At 37.2% G+C, this 18,032-nt stretch overlaps 1 protein-coding gene across 4 annotated transcripts in view; it reads left to right on the top strand.

Moving 5' to 3' along the window:
• c20h18orf21 (chromosome 20 C18orf21 homolog) overlaps positions 1-18,032 on the top strand; it is a 104,013-nt gene that overhangs the window by 16,900 nt on the left and 69,081 nt on the right. Inside the window, exons 2-5 of one of the 4 annotated variants that reach the window (XM_059945559.1) lie at positions 7,628-8,203; positions 8,497-8,635; positions 10,751-10,848; positions 17,965-17,987. In XM_059945559.1, the coding sequence (XP_059801542.1) occupies positions 8,603-8,635; positions 10,751-10,848; positions 17,965-17,987 (154 nt within the window). In that variant the 5' untranslated portion in view covers positions 7,628-8,203; positions 8,497-8,602. The remainder of the gene's footprint in view (positions 1-7,627; positions 8,204-8,496; positions 8,636-10,750; positions 10,849-17,964; positions 17,988-18,032) is intronic. The other 3 variants (XM_059945557.1, XM_059945558.1, XM_059945560.1) reach the window with 3 other exon arrangements.

Raw genomic sequence — 18,032 nt, 5'->3', positions numbered from 1 at the left:
TTCTACACTCCATCCACTCCAACGCTGCTACATTTTACATCAGGGAGAGGACAAAATTACACAGTTAACCCCAATGTGGAATAACTCAACAAACTTCTCTATATTTGTACTCCCTTATAACAAGTCATTTATCTTCATAGTTTCTTTACATACCAATATCTTAAACTGGCTGAAAATATCAAATATATTTTCAGGGTCAAATAAGATTGGTCTAGTAATAAATATAATTAATGCATTAAAATTATTAATTTGTGATCTAGATTATTCATTCCTGCTGTCAGTAATTAATTGACAGTGTGGTATTAAATAACTTGTATTGAATATGCAAGCACAGAAAGTTGACAAACAGCACTTTTCAGCTTCTAATCGACTGGCCAGGAGAAGGATTGTAGCATCATGTTGTGGAGTAAAATAAGAATGAACCAAAATAAGACTGAGTAACCAAATATACTTCCATTTTAATGAAATGGTAAGTTCACTTCAGAGTATACATTTTGTTGACATCACAAAAAGAAAAATAAAAGAAACACTAAAGGTACAGATTTATAATTGTATCCAACATAAAAATGTCCAAGTCTACTCAGTGGATCATTAACAAATATTGAGAGTTGTTTGAAAGTTTAGTCTAATACTGTATTTCAACATGTTATAGACGGTGCTTTAAAATGAGTAGTTCAGGGCTGCAGGTTCAGAAGTGGTTTATGAGCTGATATTCTGGTTATTCAAAAGAGTTTTAATGTTGGGTGCACGTACACTGGGCTTAATTCTATTCGTATGAAGAACAGGCAGCACAATTACTACATCAAAAGAGTGCAATAAAAGGAAGTATAACAGTGTGCAGTATAACAATGTACATTAACTCAATAGGATATCTTAATGTTCAAAATCAATTTATTATTAAACTATGTACCGTACTGTACAAAAGTCTTGGGCATCCTTGATTTTTTTAAATATGCATTTTATTTTTGTTGTGTTTTTTCTGCATTAGTGTATGAGTAGAAAAGAGCAAATCTTAGATTTCCAAACATTCATTTTCCAAAAAATTAAATGTTAAGAGTAATATTTGGTATTTTGTTAGGGTTGGAGTTGAATGAAATAAACTGATGAACTGAAATGAAAATGGGTATAGAAGGAATCAAACTGGGAAAGAACAATCAATCTAAGGGTGTGCCAGTTTAACCTTCATATCATCAATTCTTATACCATGGCAAGAATGAGCACAGTAACAAGACACAAGGTGGCCATCCTGCAACAGTAAGGACTCTCCCAAACGGAAACTCTGAAGAAGCACAAAGAAGAGGGCAAGGTTGAGGATCAGAAGCACAATGGTTGGCCATGGAAACAGCGCAGCAGATGAGAGATTGGTCAAATTGGTGTCCCTTCTAAATTGGATGAAATCCAGCACTGCTGTCAACTTTAGACTCACTGGAATCCAAGTACACCCTTCTACAGTCTGGTAAGGTCTTGTCAGAAATGGTCTTCATGGAAGAGTTCCGGGGGTGGAGTTTCAAGATGGCGACGTAAACATCTGCCTTTAGGCGCTCTTCATTTTTTCAACTATAATCACCCCTTAATTAAATCTTTTCGAATTTAATCACATGGGTTGATACTTTTGATTAACTTTTTCTTCCTAAAATAATATTTGATCTAATCTCGACAAACTTAAAATGGCTACAAGCAAGAAATCGTCTAAGGAACCTGTATCCATCGACGCAATCTCTACTCTTTTGGACGCTAAACTGGATATTAAACTTTCGAGTCTGGAAGGCAGATTGGATGGTAGATTGGGAAGCAGACTGACAAGTTTGGAAAATAAACTTACCAGGAAAATATCCGAACTTGAAGAAGCTGATAGATTGCTTGAAATTAAACTTCACTCGCAGGCATCGGACATTCAGCGGCATGAAGATAAGATCGCGACTCTTGAAAAATCCATTTGTGCAAAAGTACGTACAATTGAAGCGTTGGAGAAGAAGGTAGAGTCGAATGCTAAAACTATGGATCAGTATAAGTTTAAAATTACTGATCTCGAAAATCGATCTCGTAGACAGAATTTGCGTATCATCGGGTTTCCCGAAAAAGTTGAGTCCGGTGATTTAACTGAATTTTTCTCTAAATTACTATGGGAAACTTTCAGTGCTGAAGGTTTGCAAGCTAAACCTGTTATCGATGGTGTTCACAGAGTTGCGAGATTTTCGGCTCTGTCTGATAAACCACGAGCGGTGATTGTTCGCCTTCATTATCCTCGGGAGAAAGAGCTTTTAATTCGATTAGCTCGTAAAAAAGGCATGATTTCTTATAACACCAATTCATTTCGAATTGTTGAAGATTATTCTTATGATGTAATGAAATCAAGAATCGCTTTTAAACCAGTGATGGCAGAGATTTATTCGATTGGCCTTAAACAAGCTTTAATGTATCCAGCGAAGCTCAGAATTACATTAAACGACAACAGTCAGCAATTTTTCAAAACACCGGAAGAAGCGAAGAAATTTGTTGAAGAATATAGATCTTCTAGTGCAACTTGAACTATGTGTCATGTTGAAGATTCCTCGGAGAGAGGGTGCCATCTCATTTTAAGTAACCTACGAAGTTGGGTTATAACTTTCTATCCCGTTCTACGGGTCTGGCTCTTATTTTTCACTATTATCACTGTTTTATGGATGCTTTCTTAACTTTTATAATATTTTTTTAATTTTTTCTGTTTCAGATATATACATCTATATCTTGTAATAATGATTTATTTTTTTCAAGATGTCGTTTCTTCTTCCCATAAGACTCTGCTTTTTATAAACATTTATTTGTTTGCCTGTACTTAGAAATGGGACGAATGTTTTGATTTTTTTTTAGTTTTTTTTATATATATTGTAGTGTTTATTGAATCTTTTTTGATCCTATTTTGGTATTTTTTTTTATTATTAAACTTTTTTAATAGATTGTTGAATCTACATTTATATTTTGTAAGATGGCTTTTTCAAAATGTCGTTTCTTCTTCCCATAAGTCTTTGCTTTTGAAATGTCATCTTTCTTGCATTTATATATGAAATTTTTTTAAAGGTATATTACACTCTTAAATTTTGATGTTTATTTTTTTTGTTAAAGATTGTTTGTTTTATTATATTAGTTTTCTCATTCTGATTGACATATATTTTCTTTTTGCAACCCTATATTTAAATATGGGTGTTACATAGTTTTTTTTAAAAAACTTTTTATGGAGCTGCCATCTTGAAATGGGGGTAAGGTTAGTGTTAGATTATGCGCCTGCCGCTTGGCTTTTCTTCGAAGGGTGGGGGGGGGGTGGGGATCTTTTTTCACGCTTTTGCGTTTTTTTCTGCTTTTAGTTTATGGGCCAACTTTAAATTATTAATATTGTTAAGGTGTCATGTTCTCCGGTTGCTCCTGAATCTATTTTCCTTTTTCCTAAATTATGGGTTATGTGTCTTTTTAACCTATTATGATATACACAACTAATATTGGCATGATGGATAACTCTATTAATTTTATCTCTTGGAATACTAATGGTTTAAATCATCCGATTAAACGTAAAAAAATATTTAAGGTATTCCATAGATTGAATGCTAATATTATTTTTGCACAGGAAACCCATATTAGGAGGGAGGATAATCAACGTTTTTTTAGGTTCTGAAAGGGTCAACAATTTCATTCGAATTGTACCGCTAAAATTAGGGGTGTGTCTATTTTTATAGACCCCTCAATTTTGTTTACACATCACGAAATTATTTCTGATCCACAGGGCAGATTTTTGTTGATAACTGGTTCACTTTTCAATCGGAAAGTGGTTCTAGTTAATATTTATGCCCCAAATTTTGACTGCCCTGAATTTTTTAAACGTTTATTTACTTCCCTTCCTAATCTGAATGAATATATGTTGATAATGGGTGGAGATTTTAATTGTTGTTTGAATCCTTTGATGGATAGATCTAAACCTATTCGAACTCTTCCGAATAGATCAGCCTTACTTATTAATTCTTTTATGGTTGATTCGGGAATTACAGAAATATGGCGGTTTTTGAACCCTAAAGATAAAGAATTTTCATTTTTTTCACATGTATATCATAGTTATTCTAGAATTGATTACTTTCTTATTGATCATCGGTTATTAATGGATGTTATTGATTGTAAATATGATTCTATTACTATTTCGGATCATGCACCTTTGAAGTTATCTATTAAGATTCCGGACTTTTTCAATAATGTTAGATCTTGGAGACTTAATGTTACTCTGCTTCAAGACCCAGAATTTGTCACCTATATAAAACAGCAAATTGATTTGTTTTTCTCAACAAACTATACTGAAGAAATTGACAGAGGAATACTTTGGGACTCTTTTAAGGCTTTTATCTGTGGACAAATTATTTCGTATTCCGCTGGTAAAAGGAAACAAAGATATTTAGATATTGCTTTATTAGTGGATAAAATTAAGGAAATTGATAAGATTTATTCCGTGACTCCTACCATAGAACTTTATAAGAAGAGAGTTGAGCTTCAAATGGAACATAGTTTATTATTATCTTCTTCAATTGAAAATCAATTAATTAGGACTAGAGCTCAATTCTATATTCACAGTGATCAAACTGGTAAACTGTTAGCTAATCAATTAAAAGCTATTTCGACCAGGCGACAAATTATTAAAATTCGTAAACAAGATGGTAATTTAACCACTGTTCATAAAGAAATCAATAATACTTTTCAAGATTTTTATAAATCTTTATATCAATCAGAATTTGATGGTGATCTGTCCATGATGGATAATTTTTTTAACAATTTGAATATTCCTAAACTGATTGGTGAAGATCGTAGCTTGTTTGATGCTCCTATCTCTATGGCCGAAATAGGTGAGGCTGTCTCATCAATGAATTCAGGGAAAGCTCCTGGCCCTGATGGTTATATTGTAGAATTTTTCAAAACTTTTTCTTCTTTGCTTTCCCCTTGGTTATGTGAAATCTTTAACGATGCATTTGCTAAGAAGAGATTACCTCAGTCTTTTTATTTTACTATCTCTCTAATTCTTAAAAAAGATAAAGATCCTACTTTATGTACATCTTATCGCCCTATATCATTATTAAATGTAGATTCTAAGATTCTTACAAAAATTTTAGCCACTAGATTAGAAAAGGTATTACCACAGATTATTTCAGAAGATCAAACTGGTTTCATTAAGAATCGGTATTCTTTTTTTAATGTTAGAAAATTGATTAATATAATTCATACTTCATCACCCACAGTCCCAGAATGTGTTATCTCATTAGATGCTGAAAAAGCCTTTGATAGAGTTGAATGGACATATTTATTTAATGCATTGAGAAATTTTAATTTTAGTCCTAATTTTATATCATGGATTAAACTAATATACTATAAACCTGTTGCTTCTGTTCTTACAAATAATTATAGATCCTCCTTTTTTCAATTATCTCGTGGTACGAGACAAGGTTGTCCTTTAAGTCCTTTATTATTTAATATTGCGTTAGAACCTTTAGCCATTGCTATTCGTGAATCTCCTAATATTTTTGGTATTACTCGTAATGAGAAATTATATAAATTATCACTCTATGCTGATGATTTGCTGTTATATATTTCTGATCTTGATAGATCTATTCCCACTATTTTATCCTTGTTGGCTCAATTTGGTAGTTTTTCTAGTTATAAATTAAACTTAGAGAAGAGTGAATTATTCCCTTTAAATGCGCAAACTTTATTGAATGACAGGATTCCATTTAAAGTTGTTACTGATAATTTTACCTATTTAGGTATAAAAATTACCAAGAAATATAAAGATTTATTTAGACTGAATTTTTTACCTATGCTTCTTCAAATACAACATCTTACTACAAGATGGTCTCCCTTATTCTTATCATTAGTTGGTCGGATTAATGCTATTAAAATGATGATTTTACCGAAATTTTTATATTTATTTCAAGCCTTACCAATTTTTATTCCTAAATCCTTTTTTGACAACATTGATTCAAAAATTTCCTCATTTGTGTGGCAAAACAAAAACCCCAGGTTAAGTAAAAGGCAATTACAAAAATCTAAAAAAGATGGTGGTTTAGCTTTGCCTAACTTTAGATTTTATTATTGGGCGAATAATATTCGTAACCTAACGTATTGGAAATTAGATTTGGACTCATTATTGTGTCCGCAGTGGGTAAATTTGGAATGCAATGAAGTAAAGGGATATTCTTTATTCTCTGTTCTTGGTTCTTCTCTTCCTGCTGATTTAGTTAAATTTAATAAACAGATATCTAATCCTGTTATTAAACACACATTACGAATTTGGTTTCAATTTCGGAAATTTTTTACTTTGAAAAACTTTGTGCTTGATAGCCCTATTTTATTTAATTTTTTCTTTAAACCTTCCTTGACAGATCAAGCCTTTAGCATATGGAAAAGGAAAGGTATAAAATGTTTTCGTGACCTTTTTTTTGAAGGTACTTTGATGTCTTTTGACCAACTTTCCAATAAATTTAAATTACCTAAATCTAATTTCTTCAGATATTTACAAATCAGAAATTTTTTACATAAAGTTTTACCATCTTTTCCCAACTCAACTTCAACGGATTTCTCAGATTTGATTTTTACCTTAAATCCTTGTCAGAAGGGATTAGTTGCTTTTATTTACAACATGATTATGAAGATACAACCAGAGATGTCTGATAGAATTAAACAACAATGGGAAAAAGAACTTCGATACAATATACCAACAGATAAATGGGAAAAAATTTTACAAATGGTTAATTCTTCTTCTATATGTGCTAAACATGCTTTAATACAATTTAAAATTGTACATAGAGCTTATATGTCTAAAGATAAACTTGCTCGATTTTATTCTCATATTAACCCTCAATGTGATAGATGTCATTCAGAAGTGGCTTCACTGACCCATATGTTTTGGTCATGTCCTACTTTACATAACTATTGGAAGGACATATTCGTTACCATTTCCTCAATTTGGAACATCGATTTACAACCTAACTTTATTACTGCAATCTTTGGTATACCAAATGAGGATGGTAATCAGTTTTCTCCTTCAATCAGACGAATGATTGCTTTTGTAACATTAATGGCCAGAAGGTCTATATTACAAAATTGGAAAGAAGTAAACCCTCCTACCACGTCTCAGTGGCTTTTTCAAACTATTTCTTATCTGAGTTTGGAAAAAATTAGGAGCACTATTTTTGACTCGTCAATTAAATTTGAAGAAACTTGGGGACCGTTCATCCGACATTTTCATATGAATTAATTTGGCCTTTCCCAGACCTTCTCTTTGTTTATTCTTGTTCAGGTATGGAGTTCCGGAGTTCTTTGACACTATCATATACTTATAAACTGTTATTATTGCCCATGTTAGTTTTAGTTTAGTGTTTGTTTCATATATATATTTTCTTTCACACATTTCTAATTTTTTTTTCTTTTTCTTTTGATGATTAGTTTTGTTTGTTTTCATATATAATTATATAGACTTGATTGATTAATGTACTTTTTTGTTGTTGATGTTTAATAGGATATCATTATCCTATTATTAATGTAATCTTAAGTCTATTGTATTCATAACCTATTCATTATTATGTTATGTTTTTTTTATATTTATATGAAACTCAATAAAAAGATTGAAAAAGAAAGGAAGAGTTCCTGCCAAAAAGCCATTCCTCTGAAGTTTAAACAAAGCCCAGAGCCTCACCTCTGCATAAAAACACAAGGACTGGGGTGCTGAACAATGGCAGCAAGTGCTCTGGACTGATGAGTCAAAGTTTGAATTCTTTAGCTCAAGTGGAAGACAATTTGTCTGTAGGAGAGCTGGAGAGTGCTACATGGATGAGTGTCTGCAGCCAACAGTGAAGCACAGTGGAGGTTTCCTGCAGGTTTGGGGCTGCATTTCTGCAAGTGGAGTTAGTGATCTGGTCAGAATTAATGGAATCCTCAATGGAGAGTACAAGCAGATTCTCATCCATCACACAATACCAGCAGGGAAATACCTGATTGGTCCCAACTTCATACTGCAGCAGTACAATGACCCCAAACACACGTACAAGGTCATAAAGAACTATGACCTTGTGTGAAAAGAAAAATGAAATTCTGCTGTAGAATGGCCTCCACAGAGCCCTGGTCTCAACATCGAGGCTATCTGGGACTACCTGGAGAGACAGGTGCAAGTGAGACCACCAGAGTCTGCAGAAGAACTTTGGTAAGTTCTCCAAGATGCTTGGAACAACCTACCAGTCAATTTTCTTATAAAACTGCACAGCAGTTTACCTGAGAGAACTGATGTAGTTTTAAAGGCAGAGTAGCCACAACAAATATTGATTTGATTTACTTTCTTACTATTTAATGCTCTTTATAGTAAATATTTTGATATTTGGAAACTTTTCATTATTTTTGAAAGCATCTTCACTTTACAGAATTTTTTAACAAGTGCCTAAGGCTCGCACAGTATCATGTATGTCACCATGTACTATCGTGAGATTCATTTTCTTTCAGGCATTCACTGTAGAATAAAGAAATCCGATAGACTCAATGAAAACTACACACAGACTGACAAGCGCCTGAAGAAAACAAACTGCAATAACAAAAGAGAAAACAAATAATGAATAGTAGTGAGAACAGGAGTAGTGAGAAAGTGAGTTCATAGGCTGTGTTCAGTGATCAATTCTTTGCTGAAGTGAGTAAAGTTATCCATGTTGATGGTTCAAGGGTAATATTGTTCCTGAACCTGATGGTACGGGACCCAAAGCTCCTGCCCCACATTCCTGATGGGGGCAGTGAGAAAGGAGCATGGCCTGGGTGATGGGTGCTGCTTTTTTGTGGTAACACACTTTGCAGATGTGCTCAGTGGTTGGGTGGGCTTTACCGGCAATGGTCTGGGCTGTATCCAACTCTTCTTGGCAGCTTTTCCATTCTGGCCATTCCATACCTTTCTGGTAATTAATAGTAATTCATAATAGCTGCTAATTGCAATCTAATGATTTAATGATTGCAATTAGCAGTTTTGAGACATTTAAAGCTGAACAAGTGATATAAGTTGTGAAATAATCTTTGCTCACATTAGATTCATATTACCCCACTTTCAAATTGTTCGTGATCGTTCTTCGCCTAAGGTTAGTGCAAGTTGACTCTTGTGTAGTAATTTTTTTTTAAAAACTGATTCATTAACCTACACAAATTCTGAAAGGGTTGAATGTGATTTGCATGTAATAAAAGGAGAAGAGTCTGGACTTGTGGAACTTGTCTGTGGAGGTTGGTTGCAAGAGTTGACTTCCTCATTGCTTTCCAACCACAAACACACCCTTTACCAGTGCTGGGAAGTGTGTTGCAAGTTCTTGGTTGTGAAACAGTAATGTACAATAAAACTGATAAATGACTCTGAAGTCTGATGGTTTGATGGGTGCCACAGGGCTCGGTATTGGGACCACAGCTGTTTACGATTTACATCAACGATTTAGATGAAGGCATTGAGAATAACATCAAGTTTGCTGATGATACTAAGCTGGGTGGCAGTGTGACATGTGATGAGGATGTTAGGAGAATTCAGGGTGACTTGGATAGGCTGGGTGAGTGGGCAGATGACGTTTAATGTGAATAAGTGTGAGGTTATCCACTTTAGGAGTAAGAACAGGAAGGCAGATTATTACCTGAACGGTGTAGAGTTGGGTAAGGGAGAAATACAAAGAGATCTAGGAGTCCTTGTTCATCAGACACTGAAGGTGAATGAGCAAGTGCAGCAGGCAGTGAAGAAGGCTAATGAAATGTTGACCTTTATTACAAAGGGAATTGAGTACAAGAGCAAGGAAATCCTCTTGCATTTGTGCAGTGCCCAGGTGAGACCACACCTGGAGAATTGTGTACAGTTTTGGTCTCCAGGGTTAAGGAAGGACATCCTGGCTGTAGAGGAAGTGCAGCGTAAATTCACGAGGTTAATTCCTGGGATGTCCGGACTGTCTTCTGCAGAGAGGTTAGAGAGACTGGGCTTGTACATGCTGAAATTAAGGAGATTGAGAGGGGATCTGATTGAAACATAAGATTATTAAGGGATTGGACAAGATAGAGGCAGGAAATATGTTCCAGATGCTGGGAGAGTCCAGTACCAGAGGGCATGGTTTGAGAATAAGGGATAGGTCATTTAGGACAGAGTTAAGGAAAAACTTCTTCTCCCAGAGAGTTGTGGGGGTCTGGAATGCACTGCCTTGGAAGGCAGTGGAGGCCAGTTCTCTGGATGGTTTCAAGAAGGAGCTAGATGGGTATCTTATGGATAGGGGAATCAAGGGATATGGGGACAAGGCAGGAACCGGGTATTGATAGTAGATGATCAGCCATGATCTCAGAATGGCGGTGCAGGCTCGAAGGGCCGAATGGTCTGCTTCTGCACCTATTGTCTATTGAAATCATGAATTTGAACCAGGGCGTATGGGGTGTCTGGCTGGAGATGGATTTCTCTCCTGTGGATTTGGGGTCAAGAATGCCAGCGTCAGGCAAAATTTCTCACTTTTGAAGCAAACTGTATCCTACGTGTGGACATTTTGGTCAGATTGGAAATCAAGGATAAAAGCCATTTCTTTGCATGGCTATAACAAAGCTGCAACTACTGGTTCCAGGCCAAATACAGTGGTGTTGCAAGGAGGTTCAGTCCCTTGTTATTGGCTCTTGTTACATTTTCTTGTTTCTCATTGTTTTCTTGAGCTTGGTGTCTAAATAAACTTGAGATTAAATAACTGATGCTTATTAACTCTCCCTTTAGCTCCCTGTGATAATGGACAATTTAAAAAGGCTGCAGTTTCTCAAGAATTCAGCTTTTCAGCTGAAGGAGACATGCCCAGCAGTAGCAAGCTTCCTCTTGTAAGTAATGCATTTTTTTATTCACCTTCATTTCCAGCTACTGTTTTCCTGAAACTGATCCGTTTATTTTAATGTGGTGAAAAGTGCCTCCGCATCCAGCACATAATTCTGTGTATCTTCTGCCATCTCCAAAGGGATCCCACCACCAAGCACATCTTTCCCACCCAGCCCCCCACCCCCTTCTTGGGATCGCTCCCAACTGACTCCCTTGTCCATTTCTCCCTCTCCACTGATCTCCCTCCTAGCACTTATCCTTGCAGTGGAACAAGTGCTACACTTGGCCCTACATCACCTCCCTCACTACCATTCATGGCCCCAAACAGTCCTTCCAGGTGAGGCGATACTTCAGCTGTGAGTCTGTTGGGGTCATTTACTATATTTGGTGCTCCCAGTGTTGCCTCTTGTATATTGGTAAGACCTGACACAGATTAGGAGACTACTTCACCAAGCACCTAAGCTCTCCGCCAGAAAATGCAGGATCTCCCAGTGGCCACCCACTTTAACTCCACTTCCCAGTCCCATTCTGACATGTTAATCCATGGCCTCTTCTACTGTCATGGTGAAGCCACACTCAGGTTGGAGGAGCAACACCTTGTAATCCATCTGGGAGGCCTCCAACCTGATGGGCATGAACAGTGATTTCTCGAACTTCCAATAATGGCCCTCCTTGCCTGTCCAGCGCCTCTGTCTGGGGCTGTTCCCCCCCCCCCCGCCCTTTCTTTATTCCATGGCCTTCTGTCTTCATCTGTTAGATTCCCCCTTCTACAGCCCTTTATCTCTTTTACCAATCAACTCCCCAGCTCTTTATTTCACCCCTTTCCCCCCCCCCACCGCCCCCATCCTAGTTTCACCTATCACCTTGTGTTTCTCCCTCTCATCCCCTGATTGACTCTGACTCCCCATCATTTTTTCTCCAGACCTGCTTAAGGGTTTTGGCCCAAAACGTCGACTGTACTCTTTTCCCATAGGTGCTGCCTGGCCTGCTGATTTCCTCCAGCATTTTGTGTGTGTTGCGTAAACTAAATCTCAGCTATTTTAATGGTAGTTATTTAAAACCCAATGATAAAATAGTTTCTGGCAAAATCCTGATCATATAGGCAGGAGAATGGAAGCATTTTTTTTCCATTCGAGAGGAGAACTTCCATAACTCAAAGATATTGTTCACTGCACTGCTTAGGCACTTAACTGCAATCCATTTTAAACACCTTGCTTTTTTGTCAGAGACTGTGTTGAGGAATTTTTTTCTATCTGACCTGAAGGGGACTTTTGAGCATTACTGGGGCTTATGATTAAATTATCTCTGATTATTTAAGCTGATTTTCTCTTTTTGCTAAGATTAAACAATCTTGCCATTTGTTTGTTCTGGGTATTAAAGAAATTGAAACCTTCAATTGCCCCTGAAAAAAGAAACTTAATTCCGTTCCTATTCTCATTCATTATTCTTTTTCCTTTTGGCGTTGGGGTGAAATGAAAGCCTATGGTTATGTGAGATGCTGATCACATAACTTCTAAAATTACTATTTCCTTGAAGGGTAAGGAGGAATTTAATAGAATGATTGTAAATTACTGCTCATTTCTGTTCAGGTAAATTGCTCTTTTCATTTTATTTATTATATTTTGTATCAAAATGCTGAAACCTTGATTTCATCAAGGTTTTCTAAAGCAACTATTTTTAATCATGGAGTCTCTGAAGCAGATGGTCCTCAGATTTCTGTGAATTTGTTAGTATCTGTGTAATATTGCAACACACATTCTGTGGTTACGGTGCCTTTATTTTCACCTGGCTGGCTAACTGCGTCATCCCATGGTCTGCGCATGTGCTGTATGGACAGTGAATTCCAAAAAATGCCATTATTAGAAGTCACCAGGAGATGGTCAATGTGTGGAGAGGAACTTGGAGAAGGTGTCTCTATAGCAGAAGCTTCTGGTAGCATTACATTACATCTAGATTTCCTAGAGCATGTTAATATCTTGAGCTGTCTCAGGAGGATATAATTGATCGTCAGCTCTCTGTACATAATCAGAGAAGCCATAATACCAGAACAAAAATTCAATGCTTTAAGCCAAATACATTAATGTTTGCAATAAGCTTGTAAATCATGATTCAAAACTAAAAAAAAATACTACTTTACTGTACCAAACTCAAGTTGCAGTGTCTTTTGTAGAATTTTAAAAAAATCCAAATAGCCAAAGAAAGGATATAGTACAACATTCAGTAGTTTAAATATGGCAAAACATAAATCCAGTCCCTGTGAAATTGCCCTATTTTGTGCTGTTGGGACAGTTCAGCAGAGGCCCCACAGCTTGCTCTCTAATTCCAGTTACCAATTTAGACTTTTGACTTCTGGGCTTTCCTTGTTGGGGATGAAAATTGGTAAATTTTGTGGGTTGTTTTAAATTTTAACCCACATTTTTTTCCAAAATTGAGATTTGCATTTATTTAGTATACTTCATGACCTTGGATATCCCAAAATCAATTGCATTCTTGAATGTAGCTGCTGTTGTAATGTAGAGCAACACAGAAACCAATTCAAAATTACACAGCCAGCTACAAATAATCCATGAGCACACAGCCTACAGCTATAAGCCAAACAATGCATCAAGCTTGTAAGTCATACCCAACCTCTGCTGTCACAGTAGATTTGTGAGGGGCAAAAATAGAAATATCGTTTATTCGCCCACAGTGGTTGTGGAATTGTCTTAACAGATTGGAGGTGAAAATCTTTTCAAATTGGTCAGTGCTGTGTAAGAATGCTATAACATTTTTCTTTGAATACTAGTTATAGGGCCATGCAGTTATCAAACTACTCACTGGCTCTCCGGGGAAGTTGGTAGACATTAGAAAGTGTGATAATTTATTTACTTCTCAAATGTGCCCTAGGAACATAAGAAACAGGAGCAGGGGTCGGCCATCTGACCCATCAAGCCTGCTTCGCCATTCAGTAAGATCATGGCTGATCTGGCCATGGATTCATCTCCACTTATCTGCCTTTTCCCCATAACCCTCAATTTTCCTACTATGCAAAAATCTATCCAGCCTTGTCCTAAATATGTTTTCTGAGGTAGCCTCCACTGTTTCATTGGGTAGAGAATTCCACAAGCATAATCAGCATCTTAACATTCATGTTCACATTGAAGATGAAGTAGAAAATTGGATGCAAAAAAAAGTTTTTAAGTTCAGAGTAACTTTTATTATCAAAGTGCATATGTCACCATATACTATCCTGAGATTCATTTTCTTGTGGGCGTACTCAACAGATCTATAGAATAGTGACTATATAACAGGATCTCCTGCAGCCCACAGAACGTCACCAATGATCGCTGGCGCCACCTTATATAAAGGATTTCTAATTGAAGAAACCATCATGGCTATAAGATGCATTAGAAGGCCCATCGACTGAAGCAATATTGATTGTAACAGGTTAAGAGCATATTGTAGATCTCCAGATATTCCATGGGAGATTAATGAGCATATCAAGGGCAGTAATGAATTTCAATTAGCCTAATATTAAGTAGAAAATAGAGTGCAGAGTGTTTCTAAATTACATTCAGTAGAACCTTAGCTAGTATGCAGCAGGAGTAAAGGCAGGGTGGGTGCAATTCTGGAAATCAGCAAAAGAAGATGTATGGGTGGAGCGCAAGTGTCGTTATGAAATAAAATATAAAATATGGAAATCAAAGAGATGGCATGAATCCGAATCAAGTTTATTATCAACATTTCTGAGGATATATCCTGGGCCCCACATATCAATGCAGCTACAGAGGCTATATTTCATTTGGAGTTCAAAGAGAACTGGTATGTCACAAAGACGCTCATAAATTTCTACAGATGTACTATAACTGGCTGTATCACTTTCTGGTATGCAGAGGGGGGCTACTGCACAGGATTGAAATAGGCTGCAGAAATTGTAACTGGTGTCAGCTCCATCATGGGCACTAGCCTCCATAGTATCTGAGACATGCCTCAAAAAGGTGGCCTTCATCATTAAGGACCCCCATCACCCTGGACATGCCCTCTTCTCACTGCTACCAGCAAGGAAGAGACAGACAGATATACTTTATTGATCTTGAGGGAAATTGGGTTTCATTACAGTCGCACCAACCAAGATTGGTGTAGAAATATAGCAATGTAAAACCATAAATAATTAAATAATAAGTAAATTATTCCAAGTGGAAATAGTCCAGGACCAGCCTATTGGCTCAGGGTGTCTGACACTCCGAGGGAGGAGTTGTAAAGTTTGATGGCCACAGGCAGGAATGATTTCCTACAACGCTCAGTGTTGCATCTCGGTGGAATGAGTCTCTGGCTGAACGTACTCCTGTGCCTAACCAGTACATTATGTAGTGGATGGGAGTCATTGTCCAAGATGGCATGCAACTTGGACAGCGTCCTCTTTTCAGACACCACCATCAGAGAGTCCAGTTCCACCCCCACAACATCACTGGCCTTATGAATGAGTTTGTTGGTTCTGTTGGTGTCTGCTACCCTCAGCCTGCTGCCCCAGCACACAACAGCAAACATGATAGCACTGGCCACCACAGACTTGTAGAACATCCCCAGCTTCGTCTGGCAGATGTTAAAGGACCTCAGTCTCCTCAGGAAGTAGAGATGGCTCTGACCCTTCTTGTAGACAGCCAGTGTTCTTTGACCAGTCCAGTTTATTGTCAATTCATATCCCCAGGTATTTGTGATCCTCCACCATGTCTACACTGACTCTTTGGATGGAAACGGGTCACTGGTGCCTTAGCTCTCCTCAGGTCCACCACCAGCTCCTTAGTCTTTTTCACATGAAGCTGCAGATGATTCTGCTCGCACCATGTGACAAAGTTTCCCACAGTAGCCCTGTAGTCTGCCTCATCTTCCTTGCTGATGCATCCAACTATGGCAGAGTCATCAGAAAACTTCTGAAGATGGCAAGACCCTGTGCAGTAGTTGAAGTCCGAGGTGTAAGAACCTGAAGGCACTCACTCAATGATTCAGTAACAGCTTCTTGCCCTCTGCCATCTGATTTCTGAATGGACATTGAACCCATGAACACTATCTCACTACTTATTTTGCACTAATTTAATGTACCTTGATGTGGGTGTGGTGTGTGTATGTATATATCTTGAAGCTGTGACATCTGGACTGGGAGAATGGCTCCAACAAATCCCAGAAGCAACATCTGTGATCTTGGTCCAGAAGAGCGCAATTCAAGGACCGGCGATGATACTGCACTGGACTGTCAAGCTCCCAGGCCTCTGTAGAGGACGAGAGATTGAGGGAAAAATACACACGCGCACCACCCATAAGGGGTGAGGGGAAAAACTAAGTAGTGCAAAAGAGGAAAGGTGAGGTAATGTTTATGGATCATTTAGAAAACTGGTGGTGGAGGGGACAAAGCTGTTTCTTTATTGTGAGATGTGAATATTCAAGCTTCTGTCCCAGCAACACAGTCGTAGTAATGAGAAGAGGGCAGTTCCAGTTGATGAGGATTCCTTGTGAAGGATGCTGCTTTCTTTGAGGCACCATCTCTTGAAGATGTCCTCGATTCTGGAAGAGTTGTGCCTGTGATAGAGCTGGCTGAGTTGACAATCCTCTGCAACTGCTTTTAATGTATGAAATAACATTGGTACATACAATAAAATGCATAAGAAATCAAAATGAAATAAACTCAGTGACAGAAAGTAAACTGTAAGGGTCTTTTCATGACGAAGCCCACTAATGGTGTTCCTCAGAACTCACTGTAAGTTAGTGTTTTAGACAAATGTTCAAAGATACTTCTATGGTAACATTTGAAAGGTAATCCAAAAATTGATGATATAATTGAACAGGAATGTTTGACCGTATCCATTAAGAGTACTGCTGCTACTTGCTACTAGGTGCCCCGGAGATGTATACATTCAATACACTCAAAAACTTCTATAGTTGTATGGTGGAGAGCATTCTGACAGGCTGCATCACTGTCTGGTATGGAAGGGCTACTGCACAGGACCGAAAGAAGCTGCAGAAAGTTGTGTATCTAGTCAGCTCCATCTTGGGTACTAGCATACAAACTACTCAGTGAGCGGTGTCTCAGAAAAGCAGCATCCATTTTTTAGGACCTCCAGCACCCAGAGCATGTCTTTTTCTCACTGTTACCATCAGGTAGGAGATACAGAAGCCTGAAGGCACACAGTCAGCGATTCATGAACAGCTTCTTCCCCTCTGCCATCCAATTCCTAAATGGACGTTGAATCTTTGGACACTACCTCACTTTTTTAAAATATACAGTATTTCTGTTTTTGCAAGTTTTAAAAAATCTATTCAACATATGTAATTGATTTACTTGTTTATTGATTATTATTGTTGTTATTTTTTCTCTCTGCCAGATTATGTATTGCATTCAGCTGTTGCTGCTAAGTTAACAAATTTCACGTCACGTGATACTAAACCTGATTCTAATTCTGAAACCTGATTCTGATTGTCAGTGAGGAGGAAAACAAGTTTGGGAAGATAATTTGCTCATTTTGGGCAGTAAAGTGGAACTTCATCTGTGGAAGTACGAGACAATTCATTTGGGGAGGTTTAACAATGGTTGATTGTGTATTGTTGAAATGGATTGCATGGAAACTAAGAAGTGATCTTAATTGTTCCATTGTGCAAAACCACACATCCTTGCATAATCTGGTTTGGTAACATTGACGAAATATTTTTTAAAGTACTGGGGTAATTACTTTGTTCTTTGGAATAATTCCGGGAAATTCTTACATCCATTTGAGTGCCCAAGTACCCCAATGATATAGCTATAATTTTGTAGCCCTCCAATACTACACTAGTGTCAGTGCTAATTGTATTTAAATCCTTTGAAATAGGACTTGTCTGAATAAGGTAACTGTGAAATCAGGAGTACGTCCAGCCGAGGAACTGATGATATTGAGCACTTTCAATGATACCAGTTTTACCTTTTCCCTTTGTTTTCTTGTCAGCAAAGAAACCATTTTACCAGAGGTGTAACATTTGTATAAATTAGATCTTTGAATTTTAGTGATCTGTTCATGATCTGTTTTGCATAATTATCATAACACCATTTCTGTAAACTATCATTTTAAGATGTGTAATAATTGTAATCATATTTTTCACTTCTTTCCCTTCAGATGGACACACAGTTGTATTCCAGGTCAGTATAAAACAATATACCTACTACATTGCTTGGTTTCATGCA

Source organism: Hypanus sabinus, chromosome 20 (genome assembly GCF_030144855.1).
Source record: "Hypanus sabinus isolate sHypSab1 chromosome 20, sHypSab1.hap1, whole genome shotgun sequence".
NCBI lineage: Eukaryota > Metazoa > Chordata > Chondrichthyes > Myliobatiformes > Dasyatidae > Hypanus > Hypanus sabinus.
This window is presented reverse-complemented; position numbering and strand designations above follow the sequence as displayed.